The 13,270-nt window shown below is 41.5% G+C and overlaps 1 protein-coding gene and 1 long non-coding RNA gene across 3 annotated transcripts in view; one reads left to right on the top strand and one right to left on the bottom strand.

Annotated features, from left to right (window-relative positions):
- LOC119147060 overlaps positions 1 to 13,238 on the bottom strand; it is a 44,299-nt gene extending 31,061 nt beyond the window's left edge. The window contains exon 1 of the long non-coding RNA XR_005103939.1: positions 13,087 to 13,238. This is a non-coding gene — a long non-coding RNA (uncharacterized LOC119147060). The remainder of the gene's footprint in view (positions 1 to 13,086) is intronic.
- LOC119147055 (C-C chemokine receptor type 5-like) lies at positions 3,136 to 11,386 on the top strand. Of its 2 annotated transcripts, none has more exons than XM_037385528.1 (4): positions 3,136 to 3,264; positions 7,025 to 7,185; positions 7,856 to 8,933; positions 11,074 to 11,386. In XM_037385528.1, exons 3-4 carry the CDS (start codon positions 7,867 to 7,869, stop codon positions 11,120 to 11,122), a joined length of 1,116 nt encoding a protein of 371 aa, XP_037241425.1. In that variant the 5' UTR covers positions 3,136 to 3,264; positions 7,025 to 7,185; positions 7,856 to 7,866; the 3' UTR covers positions 11,123 to 11,386. The 2 variants fall into 2 exon arrangements, with proteins under 2 accessions (XP_037241425.1, XP_037241426.1); XM_037385529.1 differs by lacking the exon at positions 3,136 to 3,264 and adding an exon at positions 3,405 to 3,488.
- Positions 13,239 to 13,270: the final 32 nt, after the last annotated feature.

The raw sequence follows: 13,270 nt of genomic DNA on the forward strand, positions 1-13,270 counted from the left end.
TTTGCTGTAGCTATAGAATTTGATTAAGAGTGTTGTGCACTATTATATTTTGTACCTCTAAGAAAGATATCTGCCATTCTGTCCTAGGCATTTTTTTCCCCAGTCTTTCTTCTTCAGGTGGTACAAGTTTGTACTAACTTGAATGGAAACTGTTAGTTGCAGTTTCAAATTTCAGTACCCATAATTCTGCTTGATGACATTGGTATGTCACAGTGGTATGTGAGCATCTGGTTTATGTCCTAGTAGATGTTTCAGTACTGGTGCAGATTTCACATAAATGATGACATCTCCTCGGGGGAGTGCCATACCATTTATATACTGGATACATCAGTGTGATGGCCTGATTACTGTGAAAATGAATCATATAATCAGTCACTAGATAGAACAGACTGACAAACACAGTTTTACTTGACAGTGTACATGGTTGCATACTTGCTGAGTACAACAACTTGAGCCCCATAGGCAAGGAACAAAACCCACTGCCATTCCAGGAATGTCTTTATGGAGGGAATGAGTGCCACTCTACTAAACATAACTCCTACTCATCTCTGAAAGTAAAACTGTTAATAGGTAAAATACCAACCTATATTAACCCACTGTATTATTCCTTCTGATACTGGAACAATAGCTTCAATTTCTTGGTAAAATTATGATGCGCATCTGTAGGTGAAGGTTCTTAAAATCTGCTGTAGTTCATGGCAAGCAGCAGTGCACTTTCTCAAAGTGATGCTGGGCAAGGGATTGAGAAAAGCTGAAAAAAATCTGACTTGTAACAATGGATGTGCTGCTTGCATTGTCCATACGTCAGTGTTTACACACACACTGGATGGAGTCAGACAGAGGGCAGCAGGGAAGAGGGGGTGACGCAGCAGCAAGACTGCCAGTCCCAGGCTGGTGTGATGGAGCTTCAGACTGGATGGGGGACCAAGTCCCGCAGGGGCCCATTGAGAGTGGGGAGTAGGCGAGTGGAGAGGGAGACAAAAGAAAGATCTTGCCCTACCCACACTGATGAACAACACACCACGAGCACCCCAGTGCCCAGCAAAGAGCACAAGGGTCCCAGACACGCCTACAGCCACTGTAAAGCTCTGCTTATCTGCAGCTGGTGTAGAGCTAATTGAGCATATCATGTAGGTGCTGATAATCAAGTCACAGTCCAGATGCCTGTTGCCAGAGTCTGTCCCCATATTTGAGCTGCCAAGTGTCATAGCTATTCACGCCTCTGTGGGGAGTCTCTCATCCAGCTCTAAGAGCCAGCTGGTGAGCAGAGCAAAACGATTCCCCTTAGTAAGCTGCTATAACCATGAATGGCAGAGGCCCTCTGTTGGCATACAACACCTTATAGTGCTCATCAGTAAATGAAATATCCAGCTACGCTTGCTGATCACTGTGCTATGAGAATGAAAAGCTATAAGCAACAAAACCAAACATTAATAAAGTCAATGAATCTGTGGGAACAAGGGACTATTTCTGAAGACCAGCCTACCATGTCTTAATTTTAAGTTGTTGTTAGTTCAAAAGTTTGAGAACAGTTTTGTAAGAGCATATTTCAGAATCAAAAGCTTGATGTAAAATGTGCAAGTCCAGCAACAGGTTTAAGACAGTTTCCCTTGTTCATATAGTGTGAGATTATGAAAGGTATTAGTCTCCAGTAGGTTCAGTAATATGTAACAAACAGTGAACAATGAAGCACACTTCAGAAAGAAATCCTTAAAAGTCTTTTAAGTTCAGTATATAGACTGTTGAGGAATTACACATTGAATACAATTGATACAATACCTTGTTTGCAAAGGATTAATGATGAAAATGCAGGTTTTTGTCAGCAAAGTGCAGCAGCAATTAGGAGCTTGATTTAGGTGTAGTGGAAACATTTTCAGAAGCAGCTCTTTCCACTGACTGTATAGGGGGTCTAATATAGTCCATTAAGTAAGGCAGTGTGAACGTACCCTTAGAATACTCTACGGTGGCCATTGATTTTGATATTGAGACTCCAGCTCATCAGAACAGCTGATTAGGATAGGAAGAGAAAAATCTATCTAGCCTACAGAATAAAGACCTTGATTAGTCCCTCATGCAAAGACAGGTTCAGGAAAACAGGCTGAGCTTTTTGCTTTTTACTGTCTTCTCCCAGATGTGAGATGTAATTCAGAAGTTGTGATTCCCTTGACTTCCATTAAGGAATGACAGCATCCGAAGCAAGACATCTCAATGGATTTTGGCATTTTAAAATCTTTTAAGGATACTAAGGACTGAGTGCAGGAAAGACATGTCTTTAGTGCCTTCAAGGTTGACAGGATGAGATACTCCAGAACCCTCCAAAGAGATATCAAGGGGAGGCAGGGGGTTGCACTTTATTAGTTATCTCCTCAGGGTTTCTCTCTCAAGGGTTCTCAGGCATCTGATAAGGCACCATCTCTTTCTTGCTTCCTCTGTACCTTTCCTACCTCCTGTGTGGTTTCTCTGATGTCTAAGGAGGATCTAAAAAGCTGCTCCCAGTGCAGCATCAGTTTAATTCTAAAAGTCACGGGGATCACCCACATGGAAATAAGTTGATAAGAAATGAGATTCTATCAGGCTTTTCTGAAGCTTAATTCCAAAAAGTAAGCAACAGTGTTGCTTTAAAAGAAGGTCAGAACTTTCACTGAACAGACTAAGTCACAGTCTTATGACAGGGGTTAAAATAATAAAAACCCCACAGTCCAAATGACCAGTTAGAGAAAAACAGAATCAAACATATCTCCTAAAATATAAGGACTGCAACTCAGAGCAAGCCAAAAGAAAGCACAGGTAATTCTGAATAAAAGTGGCAGCTTTATTCAAAAGGTCCCACTTCAGGGACAAAAACCATAAAAGAAATATAATTACTGAGAAATGTAAAGGGATGAACCTCATGTAAACTGCTCTTGATTCAAAGATGTTAGCTAAATGAAAAAGAGAAAACAATATAAAAACCTTTTTCTAAAACTACAGCTGTGGGTTGTGAAACCTTGAGTTCAGCTCCTAGGAGGATCCTCCACAATTTCAACATCTCTGCACATCTCACAGTTAGAAAAGTAACATCTGATGAACCATTTTTAGAAAAAAGAGAACTGCTCCTTGATTTTTTTTAAATGAACACAGTTTTGTTTGCTAAAAGTTTTCAAACTGATACATCCTTCTTGAGGCAGGAAGAGGTGTTTTTGACCTTCTTACTGTGACTGTCAAACCAGTTTGGTGTTACTCTTGATGTAAATCCAGGCCATCACTTGCACCATAAGAGATATGGTAAGTCATCTTTGCTATTTTTTTTTCCTGTTACCCCCCCCCTCCCCCCTCAGTAATTAGTAGTTGCTTAGGTAGTCTACTGCCTGAGGTGTAAAATACTTATGGAATCTTGCCAGTGTACTCATCTTTAAAAAAATACCCTGGAGAAATATACAGGATATGTTAAATAGAATACACTATTTTTAAAGGGCAGAACCACTAGAAGACTTGAGCAGAGGGTCCAGGTAAGCAAAGAAATATATCTTCAGAGATTGATCTAAGTAAGAACTATAATAGAGTATGCCTCTTTGATTTTTTCTCTAAAGATGATATATAATGATGGAAATCTGCATGTTAAAACTGTTACTGCAAAGACAAAACAGCTTATTTGAGTGAAGAGTACTTATTCTTCTCACAGGACAACTACAGAAAATCTGATGTATTTTAAATACTCTATCTTATGGAACCTGTTTACATGCAGTGTGGTTTAGCATTTTACCTCCATCCATTACACCTTTTTAATTGTTACCATTTTATAGCACTGTGCAAATGAACTTAAACTCACTTTAATAAAATCTTTGCCTCTTTAAAAACAAAGAGCTCTGACCTGAAACTCAGTCTGATACAGAGGCATGAATTTGCAGCTTTTCTATGGAGAGCTCTTCTTGAAAACTGCATGACTGCTAGTTTCAACCAGAGCAACAGAATTTCTATAGCAGATTTCAGATTTCTAGAAATACTGCATTTATATAAACTGTATTCAAAATAATACAGACCTCTTTTTGAAATATTCTTTCTTCAGAGATCTTGCAGGGATATCTTTGGGTTTTTTTCCTCGCAACCAGGAAACATAAAAACAGTCATATATCTCTAGTTAGGTAAACAAGCCAGCTTGATTAACCCAGTGAAGCATTCTAGCTAATGGCCAATGCTGTTTCCTAAAACACTGAGATTATAGGATAAAGCACAAAACTTACAATTCCTTTTTCTGGTTTCCAAATTAATACCTGCAGTTCCCATTGTCAGCATGTGCTGTATACTATACACAATTCAGGGTAGTAGGTACTTTTGCAGACAGAGGCTTCTGAAGCAAAGGCTAGGTTAGAGGAATGGGGCTCAACTAGCGGACGGAAGCACTCAGAGAGGAGAACACAATTTAAGCCTGCAAAAAGGGTTGAAAGAAAGAAAATAAGATGCAGAGAAGAGGTGGTTGTCATTCCAAGAAGGCAGTGGAAAAGGAGGGAAGGCACCGAGACAGCAGTTAGCAGGAAAAAGGGACTGTCGTGACAAGAATTACCACAGTAATATCAAGGCAGCATTTTGCAATAATATTTGCATGAACACTATCAATCACATACTCATAAAATCCCACTCTGGGTTTATGACTCAGGTGTTTTTCATACCCATGTTTATGCATGACCATCACACAGGTGCAGGATCATTAAGACAGGATGTTCTGGGTTTGGCACTGTGTTGTAGCCACATTCCATAATCCCAGTATACAGCACAGCTGACTGACACATAAGAAATGAGGATATTTAGCTATATGCAGTACCAGGGACTGGTATTGTTAGGGCATGCAACATAGACTTAGCAGATCTAGATGAAGGGAATATTAAATATTGGTGAAGTGCCCAATTCTTGGTAGTTCAGAGATAAAGAAGTTAATGCTTTGGACCAAAAAGGGTTTTATTTTATTTTTTTTTTTTTTTAAAAAAAAGGGTTGCTGAAAGTCCTTAAGAAATATAAACCCTTAGATACTTTAAAATCAACTTACTGTCAATACACCTGAACCACAGCCACTTCCTTTACCAACAAAACCATTATCTCAGTATTGTAATTACTATGTAGTTAGCACGGCTGTGGAAAAAAACTGTTTCACAGAGATTGCCATAGCTTCCTGAAAGCTGGTCTTTGAGGAGTTTGACAGTACTTATTTTCTCCCCAAGAAATTGTATCTAGGCAAAGCTGAGACACAAACTATTAAAACACACCAATTTTCTCTTATTCCTTGTTCTCCAGAAGAAGACTTCATGCCATACTCAACATGCTAAAGTAAGGTCTGAACATGGATGGTCTCATTCCTGATACTGTTAGGAGCAGAGTTGACAGCCAGATGTGGAGAAGGGGTGGGAAAAAAAGTCTGCAAAAGCAGCACTTATTTTTGTTTAGAAGGTGCAGATTTTTCTTCAATAAAGCTTCCTCCTTTTTTGGGGGGCAGATTCATATTTGGGGGCAGATGGACTCAGATCCTCATTTGTAAGGTCATGGGAAAGTGGTCAAAGACCTAGCAACCAGTCCCTTCCACAAGACCTCTGCTTAGGTTTAGCTAAGTTAACCACTCTGACATAATCAAGATATGGACATTAGCATTTCGAGAGATCTGTGCTTACATCAGAAAATACTCCCTTCAACTGGGCAGTTTTGTCTAGAGAGACACAAAGAGACACTTCAGAGATTTCACAGGCTGTAAATCAAAATGGACCATTGTGAGCTTATACCAAAAAAAGAAGACTGAGGGCCTGCCCCTGTGTCATACCAGCCATGGGCTGAGTTTCTTCAGTTACATTTAGTCTTGCAGAACTCAAGTGCAGAGAGAATGAAGTGGTGTTTTTCAGAATGTGGGCTCTGAAAAAGATGCCTGCAGTCACACAGGCTAGAGGTTGCCATTGAAAAAAGCGTACGGCAGGGCTGTAAGCAGGAAAGGAGCAAACACAGCTGTGCTCATGTATGTATGAGTGGGCAGGGATCACACAGCAAGTTGGGGCAGATGTACCACCTGAAGTCTTCTGTGTCAGGAACGGTCCTTTGCTTTTGTCAAGAGAACATCCAACTGCCTTGGTGAAGGCATCAAACTGGCAGGAAGATGCAGAATTCAAACCCATAAGCCTGCTAGGAACAGCCACCAATCTGCAATGAAGTGTCTGATAAAAGCAGTCGTGGTGACACAGGAAGAAAGAGCAGCCCTTTTACCAGACAGCAAACAGCTCTATTTGAGTGGCTGCCACACGCATCAATTTCACTTCCCCACTAAAGTGACCAGGAAGCACATTGGTCCCTCTGAACACCCGTCTTCACAAAATCTTCTTCCCAGCTTCTTAGGGGACACACAGGAGTTCTTCCATTTTCTCCGGGGGTCTGTGAGAAGACAGTTCTCCTCAACTTGTTCACAGACCAAACTACACAATGTTATGCTCCTGCATCTGGCTCACAGTCCTACCCGGCACTTGGGAAAGGGGAAGAGTTTGGCAACAGGAAGGGCTGACACCAAAGTCATAAGCCTTCATCTGCTCCCACTATAACAGAACCCGCCTGAGGGCTTTCATAGCTCTGCTGCCCACTTACCTCCCAGGCTGGGACTCCTTCTTGCAGGGGTAGCCCAATCCCTCCAACAGTCCCCAAAACAAAAATGGAGGGACAGAGAGTTCGGGCAAGCCTTACACTTCCTCAGTTACTGTGTCACTTCACTGGAAACATCGATTGACAGGATGAAGGACGATACCAAACAGCCGCTACACGCAAAGAACTGCTAGTGCACACTCCTAGTGATGGCCATATCTGCCTTTTGCCTTTGTGCCCTCTCCAAGACACTTAACCAATCTAAACCTTGGAGCTCCTGAACCACAGCTGCTAAACAGCTACTGAAACATGGAATCAAAACTTTCTTCATCCCCAAGCACTGGGGAGGTCGTCCAGTTGGCAGGGAGATGCGCAACACTGATAGCAACTGTCATCTTTTATGCCATTTGACAAGGTGGTTACCTCTCTCTTCTTTCTACAGGACTGCGCACCACTTTCATTCCAGAACTCCCTAACACCAGCACGCTTCCATGGCCTGCGCCTGACCCAGACTCTGTAACGGCACACGGCGTTTGCCATTTTGACCCAGACCAACACGGCCATCTTGCTGCTCTGCAACACCCAGGACAGCAGGTCCACCAGGTGGGTATGCCTAGGACTGCGCAAAGGTCATTTCTATACCTCCAGTGACCTGATTCCCAGAGGCATTAAGACTCCCAGGAAGTCACAACCTGAACATGCACCACTCAGTTGTCTTTGACCCCTGTCACAGTGCCTTTGCAGGCACCAATTTATTGCCAAAGTGCCTGGCCGTCCCTGGGTGAGGGCTACACTACGGGTTGGCACGACGGGAAGGTGGCCAGGTCCCAGGGAGAAACATGGCTACGCTCTGCGAGCCAACTGCTCCGCGTTCCTGTTGCTGCCTTGCTGGCTTGCTCTGCCCCTTTGCAAAGCCACTGCTGAGCACAGCAGCCCTGAACTTCTCACTGCTGAGATGACATTCATCATTCCTCTGCTTCTGGCTGGGTCAGTTAGCTGACAGGCTCTGCTGAGGAGGAAGAACGCTTCAGACCGTGTACACGTAGGAAATGACACGCACCACACTTCCCAACATGCGGCAACGTGACTTCATAGGTATATAGATGGGTTTGCTGGGAGCTCTGCAACTTCATTCACTTCCAGACCTTGACGTAGTAATGCTTGTGTGCTCAAAAGCAAAAACCGTTCCAGATGAGGACGCCAGCATGTTTCATTCCCCTCACTGCCAAGCTTAGCGTTTCCTCTAGTTTAACATCCTTTTCTTCCTTTCCAGACAAACAAGCCATGGAAAACCATACCACAGACTTAGCCGACTGGTCACTGACAACAGAATTTGACTACGGTGATTCAGCACCATGCATGGGAACGGAGGAAAAGCACTTTGCAGCAAACCTTTTGCCACCGCTTTATTCTTTAGTGGTGATATTTGGCCTCATAGGCAACATGCTTGTTGTCCTTATCCTGGTAAAATACAAGAGACTGAAGAGCATGACTGACATCTACCTGCTTAATTTGGCAATATCTGATTTGCTGTTTATATTTTCTCTCCCTTTTTGGGCTTATTACGCTGTTCATGACTGGATTTTTGGGGAGGCGCTGTGCAGAATTCTCTCAGGCGTCTACCTCCTTGGCTTCTACAGCGGCATCTTTTTCATAATCCTGTTGACCCTAGACAGGTACCTGGCCATAGTGCATGCAGTGTTTGCCTTAAAAGCTAGGACAGTTACCTATGGCATCCTCACTAGTGTTGTCACTTGGGCTGTTGCTATTTTTGCTTCTGTCCCTGGGATAGTATTTCACAAAACTCAAAAGGAAAATTCACGTTATACCTGCAGTGCTCATTATCCGTCAGAGCAGAGAAATGTATGGAAGCAATTCTTGACCTTAAAAATGAACATCCTGGGACTTGTTATTCCTATGTTAATTATGATCTGCAGCTACACACAAATTATAAAAACATTACTGCAATGTAGGAATGAGAAGAAACATAAAGCAGTCAGGCTTATTTTTATCATAATGATTGCCTACTTTTTTTTCTGGGCACCATATAACATTTGCATTCTCTTGCGTGATTTTCAAGGTGCATTTTCCATCACTACTTGTGAAGGCAGTGGTCAGCTGCACAAAGCAACCCAAGTGACAGAAACAATATCAATGATCCACTGTTGTATCAACCCTGTCATTTATGCCTTTGCCGGAGAAAAATTTAGGAAGTATCTTCATAGCTTTTTCAGAAAGCAGATTGCATTCCACTTCTCTAAATACTGTCCTGTTTTCTATGTTGACACAGCTGAACGAGCTAGCTCCACCTACACACAATCTACTGGAGAGCAGGAAGTTTCTGCTGCATTGTAAGTTGTGTCTAGCGAAAAAGTGGAATTGACTTTTGTTAAATCCAATCTTTGATGAAAGCCTGCAGAATTTGTCCTGGATACTGGCTCTAAGGCAGCTGCAAAAATCACAGAGTACATATGTACCAAAGCTTGTATTTGCTCATACATTTGGGTATTTGTAGGTAAATTAAAAGGATGTATGAAACTAGATACCTAGATATGCTAATGTGGGATTCGGTGGGAAAAGCGTTCTCTTATTTTCTGAATGTAAAAGCATAGTTTTGTACTATAGGGCCCAAAGCCACACAAAAGCTGAGGGACTAAGCTAGCAGGCTCATAAACTAATTTTTTGAAGTGAACTAGAGGTTAGAAATTGGCACTGGTTCTTTGGAAATATTTCTTGACTGTACTTTACACAAGGTATCTCAGTCATTTAAACCCAGTCTTGGTCACATCTTTCACTAGCCTAGTTGTGTATCTCTATAAATAACACAAAATCACTGAGGTCTGTGATACAGAATATTTACAAGTAGCATGTGAATTTTTATTACATTTAGAATAAACTCTGATATTTCAAGGTATATTTTTCTTTGCTTATGGTTGAATATCAACCTCTTGGATCTTTCTCTTAAGAGTTTTAACTGTTAGGTGTTGCTATGTCAGTGACTTGAGAGTTTGGTATTTCAGAAGGCTCTGTTTTCATCAACTGCTTTTTTATATGCTATTCATACTAAAAAGCTAATATAATGATCTATCATTGATCAGAAAATCAATGTGTTTACAATATTTTAAAAATAAAGTATTGCACATGGAGCTTTAACCAGGTTACATCAAATGTGGACAATGAGTCAATCACACTTTAGCTTCTTAGTACAGTGATTTTGCTTGTCATTTTTCTAGCCTACATAAGAGAAAAACTTCAAAATATAACACAAATGAAGTTGTAATGGCTGCAAAACCACAACAGCATTAGAGGTGTGAAAATGATTTCTGAACAGGGTTCAGCCAGATGTTTTTAGAGATAAGCATATGCTACAGACATTTAAGTTATCAAAACATATGAGTAAGTGAAAATAATTTCTGTTCTAGAGAGTCAAGGGCACAGTGCATCCCTTTTTATGTTTTAGAAGCAGCTATCATATGGGGGCTATGACAAGGATTTTTTCTGCCATTTAGGAGTTTTACAGAGAGTCGAATCTTCTATAATTACTAAGACTGATGATCAAATATGACTGGGCTTCCCCTTAAAGCTCAGATCCTACAAAGCACTTGAACACATAGAAAAGATGAAATAAATATGGGGATACTCACACACTTAAGATCATACCATAATCGCACTATTAATCAATTTAGGTTGAGTTGTCCTTTCTAGCATTTATTTCCCCTAAAACAGATGAGTTTGAATAACTCTGGAGACAGGAAATGAAAAGTGAATATTTTGATTGCTGTTCTTCTCCAGCAGGGCAATTTCTGTTTCCCAATTCCCCTAGATAGCCTTTTAAATAATATTTTCAAAGAAGCAAATGTTTCAAGCAGCCTCAAAGATATTTTACATTGCCAAGTGCATATGAAATCAGTAAGTGAAATAGGGAAATCTTGCTTATCAAACCACTTGTTTTAAGTTACTCAGTTTTGTCATATTAAGCACCACTTTTGGACTACATCCACATGGGAAGTGTAACAAAAGTATACTACACCTTCTAATTTACAAGATTTTCAGCTGCAGTGCTTTTTAAGACCCTGTGCATCAGTTACTTTCTGGACTTTGTTCTTTTAAAACAGGTAACTATAACAGTATAAGCAGAAAATGGGTAATTTCAGCATAAAATTATAAATACATGCATTTATTTTTTAAACTGATAGAAAGCTACTTGCAGTAACTTCTAGATAGGCTGGCCTTTTCCCCTCCTTCTAGAATACCTTCATGAAAACATTTTTATATTTTATTCTGCTCTGGACAAGAACTTCCATTTGACCCTTAAGACACCTTGTCTTTAAGAAGTTACTTTGTAGGGCTTTGATGCCAGGCAGTGTATGTATCTTGACCAGCCCTGCAGGAACGAAGTACAACAATCAAACATGCAGGAGCACACTGACAAGCTTTCCAAGAGGCATGCCAAAAAGCAGCATGGATCCTTCACAGTGTTCTCTTTTACAGCATGGACCTTTCCAAGCAACAAGCAGCTTCTAAAACAGATGGAACTTAAGAGATTGGTGGCCCAGTGGATCAGCAGCTTATCAAGAGCTGCTATCACCTCACCAAGAAGGGACCATGCTTCAGTGAATGAGAACAAGCCAGAACCCAGCTACTGTAGTGAACTGTGATCCACATTCAAGAAGGTAATACAACATAAGGCATTTGGTAGCATTGCTGGTGCATTCCATTAAGGACTCTGCTAATAGATTGTAATATTTTGTATCATTATACAATCCATTAAAGTTGGTTGACTTTTGTGTGTTAGACTTCTTGATCCTCCCCCTCCTGCCCTCCTTCTTTTTTTTTTTTTTTAAATAGCCCAGAAGAAGGAAAAAAGAAGAGAATTTCTTTGTCATAACAGGTTGCTATGATGCTGAAAGAGTATGTTGAAGGATGACTCAGAAAATTTAGAATGGTATTGTTTTGTGCAAGATATACTTTATACATGTTAAGTTGACAAGTTTGTGCTGTAATCAGAAAGGTACACAGCCATTCTTTGAGCAAGGACACTCTGGAACTATTAGGCTTTGAAGAGACAGTCAAGGATACTTGGAGGATGTTTTGTGTGCATTACCAACTTGGCAAGAAAACTTAAAAGTTCATGTATCCTTAACTGAACCACACTTATCATAATACTAAAAATTACACCCCTAGGTCAAAAAGACCTTTGCCCGAGTGAAGAATCCTCCCCGAGCATGCATGATAGTAGAAACATATTACAATTATATGCAAATTAGTAACAAATCAGTGTAAAAAGGAGGGATTTTGGCATTGACTAACTGCTGGTTTTGTGCATATAGTGAAATATCCCGTTTGGGGTACTTGCTTTGTGGAATACCACCATCTAGCCCCCAGCTTTGTGCAAACCTGAAATAAATAAGCAATGTCTCCCTGTGTGTGAAAACTGACTTACTGCACACCAGGCAACGAATCCACTTTTTGCACAAGCAGTCCACTTTTAATACCCTGAATTTCTCCTGCCTAAGAGTTAGCATCATCAAATAACACAGGGCCACCAAGATAACTCCAGTGTTCTTAACCCTTGTCGCTAATAATCTAATAATAAATATGCTAGTTTGGTTGTCATTACATTTGATTTTATTTTTACAGATGGGAAAAGCACTATCTCACACAATTCAGTTTGATCCTAGAAGATTACTATTAAGTGATTTTAAAGTAAATAAGCATACAAAAGAATTTTTAGTGTGTTTAGGATCCGCCCTAGTGACCGAAGAGCTAACACCTAACAATTCCAGTAGCCTTGCATGCACGCTTCCCCTTCGGTTCTTAAGATTACGGTGCCATCGTGTGGCATGTAAGGTTTCATGCTACCGAACAGTCACTACCCCGGCAACGCTTTCGGTATTTTCCTTTCGAAACTTTTCCTAAGAGGGTCTTCTGTCAAAATGACTACCTCCACGACGGGCAGCATCAATATTACACAAACAGCAGGGAGCCTTAGAAAACACTCACGGCCACTAAGAACGGAGGTCCACTGGATGAGCGGGCATGGTCACCTCGTACAGACTCAGGCAGATGGGAGAAGTGAGGCTTACTCAGCTCCTGCACAAGTTTTGCACACAACTCGTGCCCGGATTCCAGCCATCTGCTCTGAAAGGAGCGCATTTGACGTTCTTTTCCATAGCTTGGAAATGACAAGAGTAAAAATACATTCCACACCGCATTTCCTTTGGAAAGCGATAAGGTTTGAAACGTGGATGGGAACGGGATGCTCACACTCCCAACCTCTCCCAGAGCCTGGCAGCTGCGATACCCCCCCCCAGCAGAAGACGGCGGCACCAGTACCCATGCCTGTAAAGGAATTGTGTAACTTTTAACCGATGAAGGTTGGTGTCTTTGCTTGCTGAACGGTATAAACAACGTAAAGTTTTGACAGTCGAGGGGCGAGGCATTGGTGGGTGGCCACCTCACCCCCTCCTCTGCACAAACTATAGAATAAAGGAACAGAAATACCTCGACTCGGTGTGTGAATTGGCGCTGCGCACCGGATAACGAGCCCGTCTACAGGGCAACAGGAGGCCGGTCACACCGGCCCCGTTACTCGATCACCACAGATCACCACAGATCACCACAGATCACCACAGATCACCACAGATCACCACGGGCCGCCGAGCGCCCTCCCCGCCCGCCGAGGACG

Source organism: Falco rusticolus, chromosome 4 (assembly GCF_015220075.1).
Source record: "Falco rusticolus isolate bFalRus1 chromosome 4, bFalRus1.pri, whole genome shotgun sequence".
Lineage (NCBI taxonomy): Eukaryota > Metazoa > Chordata > Aves > Falconiformes > Falconidae > Falco > Falco rusticolus.

Bases quoted from the DNA above. Each gene is read 5' to 3' on its own strand.
- LOC119147055 (XM_037385528.1), top strand. From the start codon at position 7,867: ATGGAAAACCATACCACAGACTTAGCCGACTGGTCACTGACAACAGAA. The intron at 8,934-11,073 runs GTAAGTTGTGTC...TCTCTTTTACAG, and splicing joins CAGGAAGTTTCTGCTGCATT to CATGGACCTTTCCAAGCAAC.